The sequence below is a fragment of the Trichomycterus rosablanca genome, chromosome 26 (genome assembly GCF_030014385.1).
Source record: "Trichomycterus rosablanca isolate fTriRos1 chromosome 26, fTriRos1.hap1, whole genome shotgun sequence".
Taxonomy (NCBI): domain Eukaryota; kingdom Metazoa; phylum Chordata; class Actinopteri; order Siluriformes; family Trichomycteridae; genus Trichomycterus; species Trichomycterus rosablanca.
The window spans coordinates 1067785-1085162 of record NC_086013.1 but is presented as its reverse complement, the minus strand read 5'-3'; the positions used below and the strand labels follow the sequence as shown (position 1 = coordinate 1085162).

The 17378-nt window shown below is 44.7% G+C and overlaps 1 protein-coding gene across 2 annotated transcripts in view; it reads left to right on the top strand.

The window, feature by feature from the left end:
• LOC134303652 (transcriptional regulator ATRX-like) overlaps positions 1–17235 on the top strand; it is a 25765-nt gene extending 8530 nt beyond the window's left edge. The window contains exons 12-36 of one of the 2 annotated variants that reach the window (XM_062989125.1): positions 1647–1816; positions 2022–2192; positions 2272–2359; positions 2442–2502; positions 2598–2828; positions 3184–3295; positions 3518–3627; positions 3717–3860; positions 4593–4770; positions 4857–4994; positions 5122–5297; positions 5685–5802; positions 5924–6027; positions 6339–6421; positions 7044–7072; positions 7242–7383; positions 7481–7581; positions 7978–8086; positions 11992–12169; positions 12435–12602; positions 12758–12934; positions 13474–13545; positions 13649–13735; positions 13825–13953; positions 15196–17235. In XM_062989125.1, coding sequence (XP_062845195.1) covers positions 1647–1816; positions 2022–2192; positions 2272–2359; positions 2442–2502; positions 2598–2828; positions 3184–3295; positions 3518–3627; positions 3717–3860; positions 4593–4770; positions 4857–4994; positions 5122–5297; positions 5685–5802; positions 5924–6027; positions 6339–6421; positions 7044–7072; positions 7242–7383; positions 7481–7581; positions 7978–8086; positions 11992–12169; positions 12435–12602; positions 12758–12934; positions 13474–13545; positions 13649–13735; positions 13825–13953; positions 15196–15528 — 3409 coding nt within the window. In that variant the 3' untranslated portion in view covers positions 15529–17235. Of the gene's footprint in view, positions 1–1646; positions 1817–2021; positions 2193–2271; positions 2360–2441; positions 2503–2597; positions 2829–3183; positions 3296–3517; positions 3628–3716; positions 3861–4592; positions 4771–4856; positions 4995–5121; positions 5298–5684; positions 5803–5923; positions 6028–6338; positions 6422–7040; positions 7073–7241; positions 7384–7480; positions 7582–7977; positions 8087–11991; positions 12170–12434; positions 12603–12757; positions 12935–13473; positions 13546–13648; positions 13736–13824; positions 13954–15195 lie in introns of both variants that reach the window. The other variant, XM_062989124.1, reaches the window with a different exon arrangement.
• The last annotated feature ends 143 nt before the right edge of the window (positions 17236–17378 follow it).

Genomic DNA, 17378 nt, shown 5'->3' with positions numbered 1-17378 from the left:
TAAGTTTACACGCCCCCGTCGACCGACTTTCATTTGAGATTTTAGATGGACTGGGTTGTACGGTCAAGATACTGAGATTTTTTTTAACACTCTTGGATTATAAGAGTCCAGTTTCCTAGCCTAGCTGCGTTGGCTCTCACGTCACGGGCTGAGCCGAGGCTGTGTGGGGTAAAATGGAAAGTTTGAGGCGAAAGTGTGAATGGTTTTTTTTCTGTTTCTTTTCTCTTCCACATTATTTTCCACTCCCGCAGCGTTAGTACGAGGTGAGACGCTTTCTGAGGCCTCCAGCTCGGCTTCTCTCATCCTTTTGCACCACTTCTGCTTTTCCTCCCTCTGACCCTGATCCTCCTGTGATTTCTCTTCCTCACTTCCATATTCGGACCACAAAAACAAACGAAACCAAACGATTCTGCATGCCAGTATCAATTTAGCATTATTTATTTATTTTTTATTTCAGTTCACACGTTTATAAATTGTAAATATGTTGCATGCAGCAAGAGAAATGAACCGATTGTACATGTATGTAAGCGGCGTTGTAATAAAAAGAATTTACCCCACACTAGTCTCGTCTCTGTGCCTTGATTCTTCTTTTGTTGCTTTATTTCGACAAGGTCTTGTTTTGGGTCTTCACCACGTCACTTGACTGGGGATGGATGGTGAGTTACTTCTTTAAGGGTGTTAAAAGCTCAAATATACCAGACTCACAGTAGAATTAGTTGGGGGTTTTTAGAGGTAGCAAATCATTCAGTTCCTTTTAACTTCATTTGGTAAAGTGATTTACAATGAAGGCAAAAAGGTGAAGTGAAATCCAAACACCTGGTGAGTTAAGAGTCTTGATTAAGGGTCCAGCAGTGGCAGATAGCTGAGGTCTCTATTATGATGTCATAATGCACGCCTGCAGTTTAAAGTGACTGAGAACGAACGTGACTGAGGTCCACGATGATTATGATGTCACAAAGCCCGTCTGTGAATTAAAATAACTGAGGTCCACATTTATGATGTCACAAAGCCCGTCGAGTTCCTAATTATGATGTCGCAAAGCCCGTCGAGTTCCTAATTATGATGTCGCAAAGCCCGTCGAGTTCCTAATTATGTCACGCCGCTTTTCTGCGAATTAAATTGTCTGAGGTCACAAAGCCTAATTGGAAACATATTTTATGCCTAAACTGTAACGATGCAGACTGTACTACTCACGACTGTTTCTACAAGTAAACGAAAACAATTGAGTTTTATTATTATTAACACTTTATTACACACTTATTAACACTTATTAGTAAAATTGCAAATGGTAACCACATTTACACAGAAATGACGTTTATGAAGTAACAATGCCAACATATAAATGTAAAGAAATGAAAGTTCTATTCTGATGAAACGCTGCTGATTAATAAACCTGAATTACTCAGAAGTTAAAATGGTCCAGCAGTCCTAGTCAGCTGAGTGCTAATAATGATGCAATAACACCTTTTCGCACTTATGCAAAAGCTTTCTAGTTGTGGTCGCCACATATGCCCCCCTGCCCCGGTTAAGCTGTTTTGGACGCATGTATCTTGAATCTAGAATCTTCTCATGAGAATAAGAGATCATCCGTGACCCTGGCGGACATGACGAGGATTCAGTGGCGTTTCTCCTTTTGTTCTGAACAGAATTGCTAAGCAGATCCTGTTGGCCAAGATTAGAGCTAATCTCTCCGATTCCGATCGAGAGGACAGCTCAGATGACGACATGGATAACGGCGGGTCGGGAAGGCAGGATGAGACGGACACAGCGAGAGACCAGGAGGTGGAGGAGGAGAACCCAGCAAACCCAGAGGACAGTGAGTAACAGCCTGGTTTACAGAACCCTGTAACTCTACGTTCATGGATCTGATATAATGCCTGATAACTTGAGGTCCCTATTATGATGTCATAATGCCTGTCCGTACTGAGGTCTCTTTTGTGATGTCATAATGCCCGTTATGATGTCATAATGCCTGTCTGTACTTACATGCCGGTCCTGTATGTTCCTGTGTGTTCTTACAGGTGAGCCCACTGATAACAGCTCTGATTCAGACGGTTGTGCTGTAGAAATAAAAGCCCGCCACCGCCTGCTGCGCTATCCTTTGACTCCGTGGGAGGAAAACTCCAAAGATTCCAGCGACAAGACGACCAATCGGAAGCAGACGGAGAACAGAAATGAGGAAGCAGACTTAAGTAAGTGTTAGCGAGGCGATTCTGATTAAGATTGGTTTATTTTTGCACGTTCGATAATACAGTTCATGTTTTTCGGTAGGTGCAGTCAGCAGTGACGACTTCGAATCAGCCAAAGAGGAGTCCGCGTTAAGCGAGGAGCTTAGCCAATCAGAGGATGAGGACTGCAGGTAAGAGATGAATGAGGATCGAATATTTCAACGATCTTGTAATCCTGTCACAGATAAATGATGGGGATTATTTTTCCTGTAGCTTGCTGAGCAACGAGCAGTTGAACCCACCCGTTGAGGCTGAACCACACACACCTGACAGGGTATCACGTTCCTTGATCTCTTGCTGAACGATTTCTCTCCGCATGTGTGCGAGTGGCAACATCTGACTCGGTGTTTGTTTGCTTTCGCTAATCAGGAGACACCCGGCGACGAGGATCCAGAGGCCGATGGGAACACTGGTGAGGATTCCCTGAGCACCCCTAAGGGTCGGAGGAAAATCCGCCGGATCCTGGAGGTGCAGCAGCTGGCCAAGGAGACTCAGGAGGCGCTGAGGGAGGAGGAGGAGAGGAGGAGGAGGCTTGCCGAGAGAGACCGACGGAGGAGGCAGGAGGAGGAGAACGGCGAGCGATCCAGAGACGATAATGAGGTGCGTTACCTAAATATAATTTGTGAACTTCATACACTTGTGTTAGCGGTCCGGTAGAAGAAAAAGCATCCGACGCTTTCAAAGCAGCCTGCCTGGCACCAACATGCCCCCTTCCTCCCCCCTACTGATGTTTGGTGTAGAATAAGAAGGGGTACAGGTGTTCCTTATAAAGTTCTATAAGTGACCCTGTCTGCTTCAGAGCCTTTACTCGCACCCCAACCCCCACCCCATATACCAAGATGCCAGCCTTGCCCTAAATTGCCCTACGTTCCAGTGAGCGCACACTAGAGCGAACATGCTGCGGAGGGGTTTGTATAATTTAGGACCCATGACTGTATGATTTATTTTATTTTAGGTGATGATAATAGGTGAAAGCACCATCCCCTGTCCTGCCCCTCTGGTTCTGGAACATAACGTAGAGGTGAACACGTACCTGCTGCGTAAACTGAAACCTCACCAACGAGCCGGTAAGAGAAGTGTGTGTGTGTGTGTGTGTAATATGATGCATCATGGGAGCGAAAGTGTGTGGAGAAGAGTTGTGTGTTAAGCTTTGTAGGAAGGGAGGGAGGAAAAGTAGAAGCATGTTTATATTACCGTCCAAGGTTTTGGAATGAGATGTTCAACAAGCAATAGTAGGCGTCCACATACTTTTGCTCACATGGTGTATATAATAAGGTGGATGTGTGTAGGTGTGCGGTTCATGTGGGACAGCTGCTGCGAGTCCGTGGGGAAGGTGAAGTCGTCTCCCGGTTCCGGCTGCATCCTCGCCCACTGCATGGGCCTCGGAAAAACGCTGCAGGTACCCACGTGGATCTGGGTGTGGGAATTTGTCCCCTGATATTAGGACCAGTGAGCTGGAGGAATTGAGCTGGTGTGTGTGTGTTTAAGGTGATCGCGTTCCTGCACACGGTGCTGACGTGTGACCTGGTGGAGCTGAAGACGGCGCTGGTGGTGTGTCCTCTGAACACTGTGCTCAACTGGAAGTCCGAGTTTGATAAATGGCAGCGCGGGATTTCTACTCGCAGAGTCGAGGTCGCACACACACACACACACACACACACACACACACACACACACACACACACATACGTACATGCTTTTTTTGGGGCACCCCTGGAAGTCCTAATCACCAACTAGGTTTAGCTTTTTGGTAAAAGCAGCCAGATCTTCTTTTAAAATCTCCTGGTACTTTATAGAGTCCATGATGCATTGTATTCAAACAAGGTTTTCAGGGTCTTTGGAAAACAATCAGCTCCAAAACATCATTTATTAACTTTTTTCTATTTATTTATGCATTTGCTCCCTTTTTTCTCCCTGATAACTCCACGCCCCCTTCTTTTTTCGCTCGTCCACCTCTGCACAGGCGCCTCGGTCTGCTTTTGAAGACCCCACCTACTCAGTCCGGTCTTTTCCCACCCAGCAGACACGGAGGCCAATTTTTGTCTACTGTAAGCATCTGTGCCTGCTAGATGGCCCCCGAGATTCAAACCGGTTGTTCGTGCTCGCAGGATATGCACCACCTGGGCCAAAACCTCATTTTTTATGCCAACCTTGAAGTGTGTGTTTCTAATAATCTAATCTAAGGATCTGATAATCAGGGAACCTGGTTCTAGCATCTGTTAGGTCGATGATATTTGTTAATATTGTGATGAGGTCTGGTGAGCAGGCTTATAGGACTGGAAGTTTAGCTTAAAACCACGTGGACCTCGATGTCAGGGTAAACATCTGCGTCTTCTCTCCTGTCCCGTTAACCCACGTGTTCAGGTGATTGAGCTGGTGACCATCAAGTCTGTGTGGGCTCGCGTGGAAACTCTGATCCGCTGGCAAAGAAGCGGCGGCGCGATGATCATGAGTTACGAGACGTACCGGATCCTGACTCGGGGGAACCAAGCCAAGTATGCCAAGCACCGGCAGAACTTGCGGGCAGCGCTGCAGAACCCTGGTACGAACCGAAGCATTGCGCTCGTCATTTCCTTGAACGTATCAGATCTTGATCCTAATGCATACTGTGTGTGTGTGTGTGTGAAGGGCCTGACATTGTAGTGTGTGATGAAGGTCATATCCTGAAGAACGAAACATCGGGCATCTGTAAAGCCATGAGTTCCATCCACACCCGCCGGCGAATCACTCTAACCGGAACGCCACTCCAGAACAACCTCACTGAGTGTAACACAGCTTCAATAACGCTCCACCAGGCTGTTACGTTACTGGCATGGTTGGCATATTCAGACTCTGTGTGTGTGTGTGTGTGTGTGTGTGTGTGTGTGTGTGTGTGTGTGTGTGTGTGTTGTAGATCACTGCATGGTGAGCTTTGTAAAGCAGAACCTTATGGGCTCTCTGCGCGAGTTTCGGAACCGCTTCATCAACCCCATTCAGAACGGCCAGTGCGCCGACTCCACCCCCTCCGACGTGAGCCTGATGAAGAAGAGGGTGCACGTTCTCCACGAGCTCCTTGCCGGATGTGTTCAGGTTAGATCATCTCCAGCACCAGAACCCGAAGAATGTCCTGTCATGCAGACGGATCACGTCCAAGGAGGATTTTTCCATTGTTAGCTTTTCTGACCTTTGAGTTATATGGAGGGGCTTTAGTGGCCAGGGCAGGGCTCTGACCTCAACCCCACTGGGCACCTTTGGGATGATTTGGGACGTGAGGCAGGACTTCTCATTTCACGTCAGTCTAAAGCGTGGAACGGTTCCCACCTTCCCAGAAGAGTGGGTGGTGTTATAGCTACCAAGGGAGTGGGGGGGGGAATAACCTTTTATTATTTGTACAAGCTAATTGTGCTGCTGTGTGTGTGTGTGTGTGTGTGTGTGTGTGTGTGTGTGTGTGTGTGTGTGTGTGTGTGTGTCTCGTAGAGGCGGGATTATTCTGTCCTGACCGCTTTCCTGCCCCCAAAACAAGAATACGTGCTGTCGGTCGGGATGACGCCGTTACAGTGTCAACTGTACAGACATTACCTACAGAACTACACAGGTGAGTCTCAAAACACACACACACACACACACACACACACACTCACAGTAAAGTACGATATTAAGTGTTTTCTTTCTTCCTGTGTGTGTGTGTGTGTGTGTGTGTGTGTGTGTGTGTGTAGCTGAAGGAGAAGGTGTGAACAGGCTGTTTCAAGACTTTCAGAATCTCAGTTTGATTTGGACTCATCCGTGGTGCCTGCAGCGAGCTGATCAAAAAGGAAACAAGGTGAACACACACACACACACACGCGCTATTATTTTTGGCGCAGAGATCTTGAACTTACAAGCTATCGACCTGGCTGTGCCTGAGGGAGGCAGGGTTCAAGTGGGTTGCTCATTGCTTATGGAAATGCGCCCTCTGCTGGCTGGTCGAGGCATCGCTGCCCTCTGTGAGGTTGTGTGGTCCGGGACCGATGACTGTTCATCTCTATAAAATTATTTCCTTGTACCGCGTGTGTGTGTGTGTGTGTGTGTGTGTGTGTGTGTGTGTGTGTGTGTGTGTGTGTGTGTGTGTGTGTGTGTGTGTGTGTGATGTAGAATAAAGCGCAGGATTCTGCTCCTGTCCCTACGACGACTGGTGAGAGTTCAGAACCAGCATCGTGCCACAACCACAGTGAACGGTAGAGTGTGTTTGTGATTCGTTGTAGGATTTCTGCAACTGTTCTTTTCTTCTGACTAAATCATTGGAAATTCATGAAAATCAAACATCTCGACATGTCAGATTATTAATTTGCTGAGGGACTGAGGTCTGCCACACATTTGCATCACCATGTGCATTGTTTATATCTCTGTATGCTCCCAAGCTTTATAGCTCTGTTTATATGGACACAGAGAAGTCACCAGCTATCTAGCTGATCAAAGGCACAGATGATCAAAATTCTGTGACATTATGGAACCCATTTGTAATTTCTGAGCCAGTAGAATGTAAACAATCCACAGTGTGGTGGCGCAGAGGTCAGCCTCAGGTACACACATACATGATTGCTTCTTTCTAAAGCCTTGAGATGGATTGGAACCCTGTCCAGGGTGTTCATGCCTTGTAATGTGTTTCCCGGTGGAACCAGACCCACCGAGACCCTGACCAGTATAAAAAAATAAAGATTGAATCGTTGCAGAAATCTTTGTATATGTAAACTTTTGACCTCCAGTGTATACCCACCCATTTTACCTTTATTATTGTTATTATTATTATTGGAATGATTAATATTATTATTAATTGTGTGATTGTTGTTTGATCAGAAGGGAGGAGGGCAGGACAACAACAGAAGAAGGTGCGCACACACACACACACACACACACACACACACACACACACACACACACACTGGCGTTTGTTGATTGCTGTGAACACGTCAAGCAAGTCGGAGTGATCACACACATGCTGCAGGAAGAATACCGACGTTCTGATTTGTGTGTGTGTGTGTGTGTGTGTGTGTGTAGTGCGCAGCATGTTCAGCGGACCCCCGCCGGGCTGGTATAGACGGTGTGTGTGTGATGCTGATGCTCAACTTCTGGAGCATTCTGGGAAATTAGTGCTCCTGATGGAGATACTGCACTGGGCTGAACAACTGCAGGATAAAGTGTGAGTAACACACACACACACACACACACACACACATCACCTGCGTCTCACAAGGATTTTCCTGAGCACACCTGAGCAGCCCTGTGTTGTTCTGTAGGTTGGTGTTCAGCCAGTCTCTGGTGTCACTGGACCTGATTGAAAACTTCCTGAGGTTGGCTGACAAAGCAAAGAAAGAGGGGAAGCCGTCTATATATAAAGGTAACACACACACACACACACACACACACGCACACACACACACACGCACTACACACCTCTCCTAATTATTTCAGGTGTTTTAGCCACACCCATTGCTATCAGGTGTATAACATCAATGTTCTGCTGTATGACACTGAACACATTTGGGATAAACTGGAATGCTGACTGTGTCATTCATAAATGCTCATTTTACTGAATGGGCACAAATATCCACACACACACACACACACACACACACACACACACACACACACACACACACTCCATAATCATGTGGAAAGTCTTCTCTGGGTGGGTCAGAACTGTTGTGACAGTATGTTATGTGAGTGATTCTAATGTTTTGGATGTTGTGTGTGTGTGTGTGTGTGTGTGTGTGTGTGCGTGCGTGTGCATTAGGGGAGCGGTCGTGGGTGCGAGATCAGGATTATTACAGACTGGACGGCTCGACTACAGCAACAGCACGAAAGAAATGGGCTCAGGAGTTCAACAGCATCCGGAACAAACGGTAACACACACACACACACACATACACACACATACACACACACCACATACACAAATACACAAATACACACACATATTTACATATACACACACACACACACACACATACACACACACACACATATACACAAATATACACGTTAACATACATGTATATGCATATACACATATATACAAATATACACATACACACACACTTATACAAATATATACACACATACACTAATACACACACATACACACACTTATACAAATATATACACACATACACTAATACACACACATACACACACTTATACAAATATATACACACATACACTAATACACACACATACACACACTTATACAAATATATACACACATACACTAATACACACACATACACACACTTATACAAATATATACACACACATACACTAATACACACACATACACACACTTATACAAATATATACACACATACACTAATACACACACATACACACACTTATACAAATATATACACACACATACACTAATACACACACATACACACACTTATACAAATATATACACACATACACTAATACACACACATACACACACTTATACAAATATATACACACACATACACTAATACACATATATACACACATACACATACACACACACACACACATACACTAATACACATATATACACACATACACACACACTTACAAATATATACACACACATACACACACACTTATACAAATATATACACACACATACACTAATACACATATATACACACACACACACACACATACATACACAAATATACACGTTAACATACATGTATATGCATATACACATATACAAATATACACATACACACACACTTATACAAATATATACACACACACACTAATACACACACATACACACACTTATACAAATATATACACACATACACTAATACACATACAGTGTATCACAAAAGTGAGTACACCCCTCACATTTCTGCAGATATTTAAGTATATCTTTTCATGGGACAACACTGACAAAATGACACTTTGACACAATGAAAAGTAGTCTGTGTGCAGCTTATATAACAGTGTAAATTTATTCTTCCCTTAAAATAACCCAATATACAGCCATTAATGTCTAAACCACCGGCAACAAAAGTGAGTACACCCCTAAGAGACTACACCCCTAAATGTCCAAATTGAGCACTGCTTGTCATTTTCCCTCCAAAATGTCATGTGATTTGTTAGTGTTACTAGGTCTCAGGTGTGCATAGGGAGCAGGTGTGTTCAATTTAGTAGTACAGCTCTCACACTCTCTCATACTGGTCACTGAAAGTTCCAACATGGCACCTCATGGCAAAGAACTCTCTGAGGATCTTAAAAGACGAATTGTTGCGCTACATGAAGATGGCCAAGGCTACAAGAAGATTGCCAACACCCTGAAACTGAGCTGCAGCACAGTGGCCAAGATCATCCAGCGTTTTAAAAGAGCAGGGTCCACTCAGAACAGACCTCGCGTTGGTCGTCCAAAGAAGCTGAGTGCACGTGCTCAGCGTCACATCCAACTGCTGTCTTTGAAAGATAGGCGCAGGAGTGCTGTCAGCATTGCTGCAGAGATTGAAAAGGTGGGGGGTCAGCCTGTCAGTGCTCAGACCATACGCCGCACACTACATCAAATTGGTCTGCATGGCTGTCACCCCAGAAGGAAGCCTCTTCTGAAGTCTCTACACAAGAAAGCCCGCAAACAGTTTGCTGAAGACATGTCAACAAAGGACATGGATTACTGGAACCATGTCCTATGGTCTGATGAGACCAAGATTAATTTGTTTGGTTTAGATGGTCTCAAGCATGTGTGGCGGCAATCAGGTGAGGAGTACAAAGATAAGTGTGTCATGCCTACAGTCAAGCATGGTGGTGGGAATGCCATGGTCTGGGGCTGCATGAGTGCAGCAGGTGTTGGGGAGTTACATTTCATTGAGGGACACATGAACTCCAATATGTACTGTGAAATACTGAAGCAGAGCATGATCCCCTCCCTCCAGAAACTGGGTCGCAGGGCAGTGTTCCAGCATGATAATGACCCCAAACACACCTCTAAGACGACCACTGCTTTATTGAAGAGGCTGAGGGTAAAGGTGATGGACTGGCCAAGCATGTCTCCAGACCTAAACCCAATAGAACATCTTTGGGGCATCCTCAAGCGGAAGGTGGAGGAGCGCAAAGTCTCGAATATCCGCCAGCTCCGTGATGTCGTCATGGAGGAGTGGAAAAGCATTCCAGTGGCAACCTGTGAAGCTCTGGTAAACTCCATGCCCAGGAGAGTTAAGGCAGTTCTGGGAAATAATGGTGGCCACACAAAATATTGACACTTCAGGAACTTTCACTAAGGGGTGTACTCACTTTTGTTGCCGGTGGTTTAGACATTAATGGCTGTATATTGAGTTATTTTGAGGGAAGAATAAATTTACACTGTTATATAAGCTGCACACAGACTACTTTTCATTGTGTCAAAGTGTCATTTTGTCAGTGTTGTCCCATGAAAAGATATACTTAAATATCTGCAGAAATGTGAGGGGTGTACTCACTTTTGTGATACACTGTACACACATACACACACACTTATACAAATATATACATACACACATTAATACGCATATATACACACATACATAGACATATATGCCTACGCACACACACGAATATATACACATACACATATACACACACATACGAATATATACACACATACATACACATTTATGCATACACACACACTATATGAATATTTACATATACATACACATACGCATACACACACACGAATATATACACATACACATATACACACACATACGAATATATACACACATACATACACATTTATGCATACACACACTATATGAATATTTACATATACATACACATACGCATACACACACACGAATATATACACATACACATATACACACACATACCAATATATACACACATACATACACATTTATGCATACACACACTATATGAATATTTACATATACATACACATACGCATACACACACACGAATATATACACATACACATATACACACACATACGAATATATACACACATACATACACATTTATGCATACACACACACTATATGAATATTTACATATACATACACATACGCATACACACACACGAATATATACACATACACATATACACACACATACCAATATATACACACATACATACACATTTATGCATACACACACTGTATATGAATATATATACACACACACACACACACACACACACACACTTATACGAATATATACACATACATACACACACACTATATGAATATTTACATATACATACACATACGCATACACACACACACGAATATATACACATACACATATACACACACATACGAATATATACACACATACATACACATTTATGCATACACACACACTATATGAATATTTACATATACATACACATACGCATACACACACACGAATATATACACATACACATATACACACACATACCAATATATACACACATACATACACATTTATGCATACACACACTATATGAATATTTACATATACATACACATACGCATACACACACACGAATATATACACATACACATATACACACACATACCAATATATACACACATACATACACATTTATGCATACACACACTGTATATGAATATATATACACACACACACACACACACACACACACACACACACACACTTATACGAATATATACACATACATACACACACACAATCAGTTGCTGCTATATAATTTTTCTGTTCTAATAAACAGACCAGTGAGTGCATCTCTCTCTCTCTCTCTCTCTCTCTCTCTCTCTCTTGTCCTCTCCTCCTTTCCTCCTTTCAGCTGCAGGTTGTTCCTAATCTCCACCAGAGCCGGCTCACTGGGGATCAATCTGGTAGCAGCCAATCGTGTCGTGGTGTTCGACGCCTCGTGGAATCCAACGTACGACGTTCAGAGCATCTTCAGAGTGTACCGCTTCGGTCAGAGAAAACCTGTCTTCGTCTACCGCTTCCTGGCACAGGTACACACACACACACACACACACACACACACACACGGTTCACAGATAGTGGTAAAAGCAGATAATCCCAAATCATACCTGCTGCATGCGGTGAGAATACTCCTCACACACAATAACCAAAGATCCGTAAGACCCTGCTGCTGCAATAGTGACACCTACTGTCAGGTCAAAGCATTGCAACAAGCCGTGCAGGAACACACTGAACATAGCCTGGCTCTCATTATGCGATATATTCATGGTGATCGTAATGATGATTCTCTTCCAGGGGACGATGGAGCAGAAGATCTATGAGCGTCAGGTAGCTAAGCAGTCTCTGTCATCGCGTGTGGTGGACCAGCAGCAGATCCAGCGTCACTTCACTCACAGCCAGCTATCAGAGCTGTATCACTTCCAGCCTGATGCCCACGCCAAAGTACACACCGCCCAGCCTGCAGTATGTATACACACACATGCTTTACATCAACAAGCCAGGACATGGACTCCACAAAACGTCCTGTGGTGTCCGTTATCGAGGACGCTTCAGCAGAACTGTTGCGTCCTGGTGTGCGTCTTGAATAAAAACACGCACCTGTCTGTGTGTTTGTGCAGGACCGGGTGCTGGCGTTGCTCTTGCAGCACTGTGGGCGGAGCATAGTGAGCTTCCATGAACACGATTCGCTGTTGGACCACAGGGAGGAGGAGGAGCTTAGCGTGGAGGAGAGGAAGGCAGCGTGGGATGAGTACCGGGCGGAGGAGACGGTGCAGACGCGCACCCACAACCACGCGGTACGTATTCAGTCACGGTTTTCGGCCCGGGCACTGGACTGGTAACCAGAAGGTCACTGTTGGGCCCTCGAGCAAGGCTTTTAAATCTCTACTTGGATCAGCCACAGCTGTAAGTCAGTACTGGGTGACACAGTGGTGCAACATGTAAAGACCCGGGTTCAAACCTTGACTTTGGTCGGCGTCTGAAGACGATGTTCTTTTTACATCCATGAAAGGGTTTCCTCTGGGCGCTCCAGTTTCCTTCAGTCTCCGGTGCTCCAGATGTAATGTAAGATCATCTGTCTGCGAGGTGAAGCTGAGGCAAGTCCCACATCTAAATGGCTGAAGATAAACTGTTGCTGCAAGGCTGGAAGCATGTTATTACCTTTATATGATTGATTTATTACACCTGTTAGCAACTCTTGTGGCCGAAACGCTTCAATTCAGAGCTTAGACGGGGCGTCCCAGTACTTTTGACCATATGGTGTATTATAAGGCATCACATGCCACTGATAGATGTCTGTATGCTTATTCATTTGCTTTGTGTTTGTCCGTGGCAGGCCCCCGTACCTGATTCAGGTGCTCTGCATGCTATCGGCGGCCTGTGGAGGAAATCCAACAAGGAACTGGAGGTAACGTGTACTGATCTAGCCGCCTCGGTGTCTCACTACGTTCTCACAGTGTAGCAGTAGGACGTGTTCTAACACGTGTGTGTGTGTGTGTGTGTGGGATTAGGCCATGTTGAAGAAAGGTCGTCTGGAACTCCTCAGAGCTTCAGAGAACATCAAACCCCAGTGTGTGGAGTTCTTTGAGCGCGAACTGGTGAGTATCATGGTACTTTGTCGTTTTGTGTAGTCTGTAGGTCTGTAGGTACGACTGTGTGCATTTTGTTCCTGTTGATGTGTGTGTAGAAGAAACACAACCCTCAGCTGGACAGTGAGAAGATCATGCAGATGGCGACTCGGGCTCAGGCTAACTTTGAGAGAGAGAGACATCGGAGGGTGGAGATATACCAGCGTAAACTTAAATATCAGCAGAATGTGAGCACACACACACACACACACACACACACACACACATTGTACTTCACATTTATCATTACCGTCACTGATGGTCAGTAACGCGTTACTCTAATCTGACCACATTTTTCAGTGACGAGTAATCTAACGCGTTACTATTTCCCATCCAGTAATCAGATTAAAGTTACTTATCCAAGTTACTGTGCGTTACTATTTTTGTCATTTTCCTTAGTAAAAAGATATATTTTTTGCTTTCTTCTTGCGTCTCGGGCAGTGACGTCTGTTCTATGCGACAATTAAGTCACGAGCTGCGTCCGGAATCGCATACTTACAGAGTGTGCACTAGATTGGAGGAAGTGTGCACTACTCGGCCGGTAAAGAAGTACATCTTACCAACGTCAAGTGATGACGTGGGGACGTGATGACGTAATATCACCATAGTTACAGACTCATTACAAACCCCACTCGCCAAGATTTAGGATATTTATCGTCTTTTTGTTATTTATTTGTCTTTAAAATTGTTATTTTATTAATCTTACTTACACTTGTGAACAGAGGACTCCGCGTCTTTCTTGTTTCTTATTCCGCTTCAATCGCCTACGCAGCTCCAGTTGCATTATGGGATGCATTAGCGGACGGCATTATATAACTAATAAAGTAACTTGTAATCTAACTTAGTTACTTTTAAAATCAAGTAATCCATAAAGTTACTTTTTAAAGGAGTAATCAGTAATCAGATTACTTTTTCAAGGTAACTATGCCATCACTGATTACCGTTACCCAAGGTCCTACGTTTGTGGCGGTCTAATGCGCTAGGCGAAGCCACCGACCTGGCCGGGTGTGTTTGAGGGTGGGAAGGTTGGCCGGGGTCTCTGGGACTGGTCCAGGCACTCGTGTGAGTTTTATAGCCTCTAGCACCTCTCGTTCATTTAGCCAATCGTGTCTGTGTAGATGCCTGGCTGGCTGATAGCACCGCCAGGATTCAAACCCAGATCTCTGAACCACCCACCAGAGTTTGAATCTCAGCTGTAACGGAGTTCCTTGTCGTTGGTGCAAGCGCGGCCTCTGGTGGCCGGTCGAGGCACCTGCAGGAACCGAAGGAGTGGACGATCACATGGCAGTGCGTGCCCCCCTAGCCTGGCAGGTGAAAAGAAGCGGCCCGCTGCGAGCACGTGACGGCCTCGCCTCGGCATGCTAACCTGCGTATTGTTACCCCGGGATCCCGTTTATTAAACTAATCCGAGTGTTTGTTGTTTCCATCAGCTTATTGTTCACACGCAGCAGATTCTGGCGAGCAGGGTGGGGTCAGCCAACGTAGCCCCGCCCACCACTACACCACTGCAGGGATTTACAGGAGGCGTAACTTTCTCAGCCACGCCCACTAGCCAAGCATGGGGCACCACACCCCAAGGACGCGGACGGGGCGTGACTCCTCGGGGACGGGCTCTGAACAGAACCCCACAGGGACCTGGACTCGCTCCCCAGGGGCGGGGCTCGTTGTCTGGCTCGTTTTTCCGGCTTCCAGGGAGCAGACAACTTTCACACCAAAGCCACGGAGCAGCACCGCAGGGGGCGGCCGCGCGCCCGAACCGCTGAAGATAAAAGTTTATAACGACTGAGGTACAGAAATAGGATAAAGCTAACGTAGCTACCTCTAGCTATCAGGACACGACAGCCAATTAAAACGCTGGAGTTAATTTTTGGAATTATATTTTTGTTTGGGGTTTGTTTGTTTACAGTAAAATTAGTGCTTCTTTCATGCTGGATTCAGAAAGTATTCAGACCCCTCCACTTAATTCTGAATGTGTGCAGTGGATTTGATTTTGAATAAATGTAGCTGCTATTTAGATCATTTTTATTTACATTTAATCACCCAGAATGACGAATGTGACGTTTTTGAAATCGTTTATTCCTAAAACTATTCAGACCCTTCGTGTTTAACACCTCGTACAGTAGAACGTCTTTGGCTGCAGGTCTCTACAAGTGTTGCACACGTGGGTTTAGGTGGTTTATCCCACTTTTCATGGCACATCGTCTCAGTCTGTGAACTGCTGTCGTTACGTCTCTAAACAGATGACTGGGATTAAGTCTGGGATTTGACTGGAATTAAGACTATTGCATGATGCTGCCACCACCATGTTTTACAGTCGAGATGATATTCAATTTATCACTTCATTTAAATCATTGCTTTAATCTGTGACATGCTTTGACGACTGAGATCCACAGACGTCCCGTAGACATCACGGTTTGGCTAACAGGACTTCACCTGAGGGTCTGAATACTTTTGTAAACTAGAGATTTCACTTTTTGACTTAGATTTCCGCCTGATTATGTGTAGATGTATTATTTAACATCATATACACATGAACACGTGTGCACAAACAGCCGAGGAGGGGGGGGGTTTGAATACTTTCTGAATCCGTGATGTGTTGTTTACATTTTGTCTATTTTGTCGTAATTGTTAAGCTGGTAGACTAAACCTGAGGCTGGGTTTGATTATTAACTCCGGTCACCGTCTTTGAGGAGTTTGGCATGTTCTCATGTTTCCAAATGTCTTCCAAAGTCTCTGAAATCTCATAATATGGACGAGCGCATTCCAGGACGCCTTACTGTAGCATGAGAGCCACCAAAGTACTGACCGGGATGAAGCGGTTCGAAAATCTAAGCGGATTAATGATACACAGTGTATTTAGTCATTTCCACTTCCCTGTTGCAGTTCCTCCACCACATACACCACATCTGTACTGGCCAAGCAGAGCCACAGGCTGGGGTCTCCACTCTTTTTTTTTTTTTACATCTTGACTGCCCCAAAAAGCCCAGCGTGTCACATCTGATGATCTGAGGTGTGTTAAAGCCAGAGTACAACCACGCAGGCACAGAGAGAACATGCAAAACTCCTCAGTGACCAGAGGTAAGGTTCCAACCCAAGTCATCAGGGAAAAACCAAAAATTTCGCCTTATTGTGGACGGCAGAAGATTTTACCAAACTTGAAGGCTCCCTAGTCAGAAGCTAGGAATTCTGGGTAAATGTGTGTATGGTGCTCATATTTATGGGAGCGTTCGTGAATGTATTAACGCTCAGACGTTCGCAGTTTCTAACCAGGACCACTTAAACTGCTGCGACGTTTTGCAGTGAGTGGATGAGTGGTATATTTTTTTACTCGCTGTTCTGGATGATGTTTCCGAGTTGAAAATGCTGCAGCGTGTTTGTGTTTTTTAGACCGAAACTTGAAGCCTGTGGTAAAGAAATATTTTCTGTAATGTTATGATTGTCACTAATAAAAGATTCATCTTGTAACTTAACGATGCCGTCTTAATATTTCTGAAACATTTCAATTCTAGTATTCTGCTACATACAGCTGGACTATTGCTCACAAGGTTCAAAGTTTCCACTGTTGGGCTCCTGAGCAAGGCCCTTAAACCTTGATGTGCTGAAGTGCACTTCA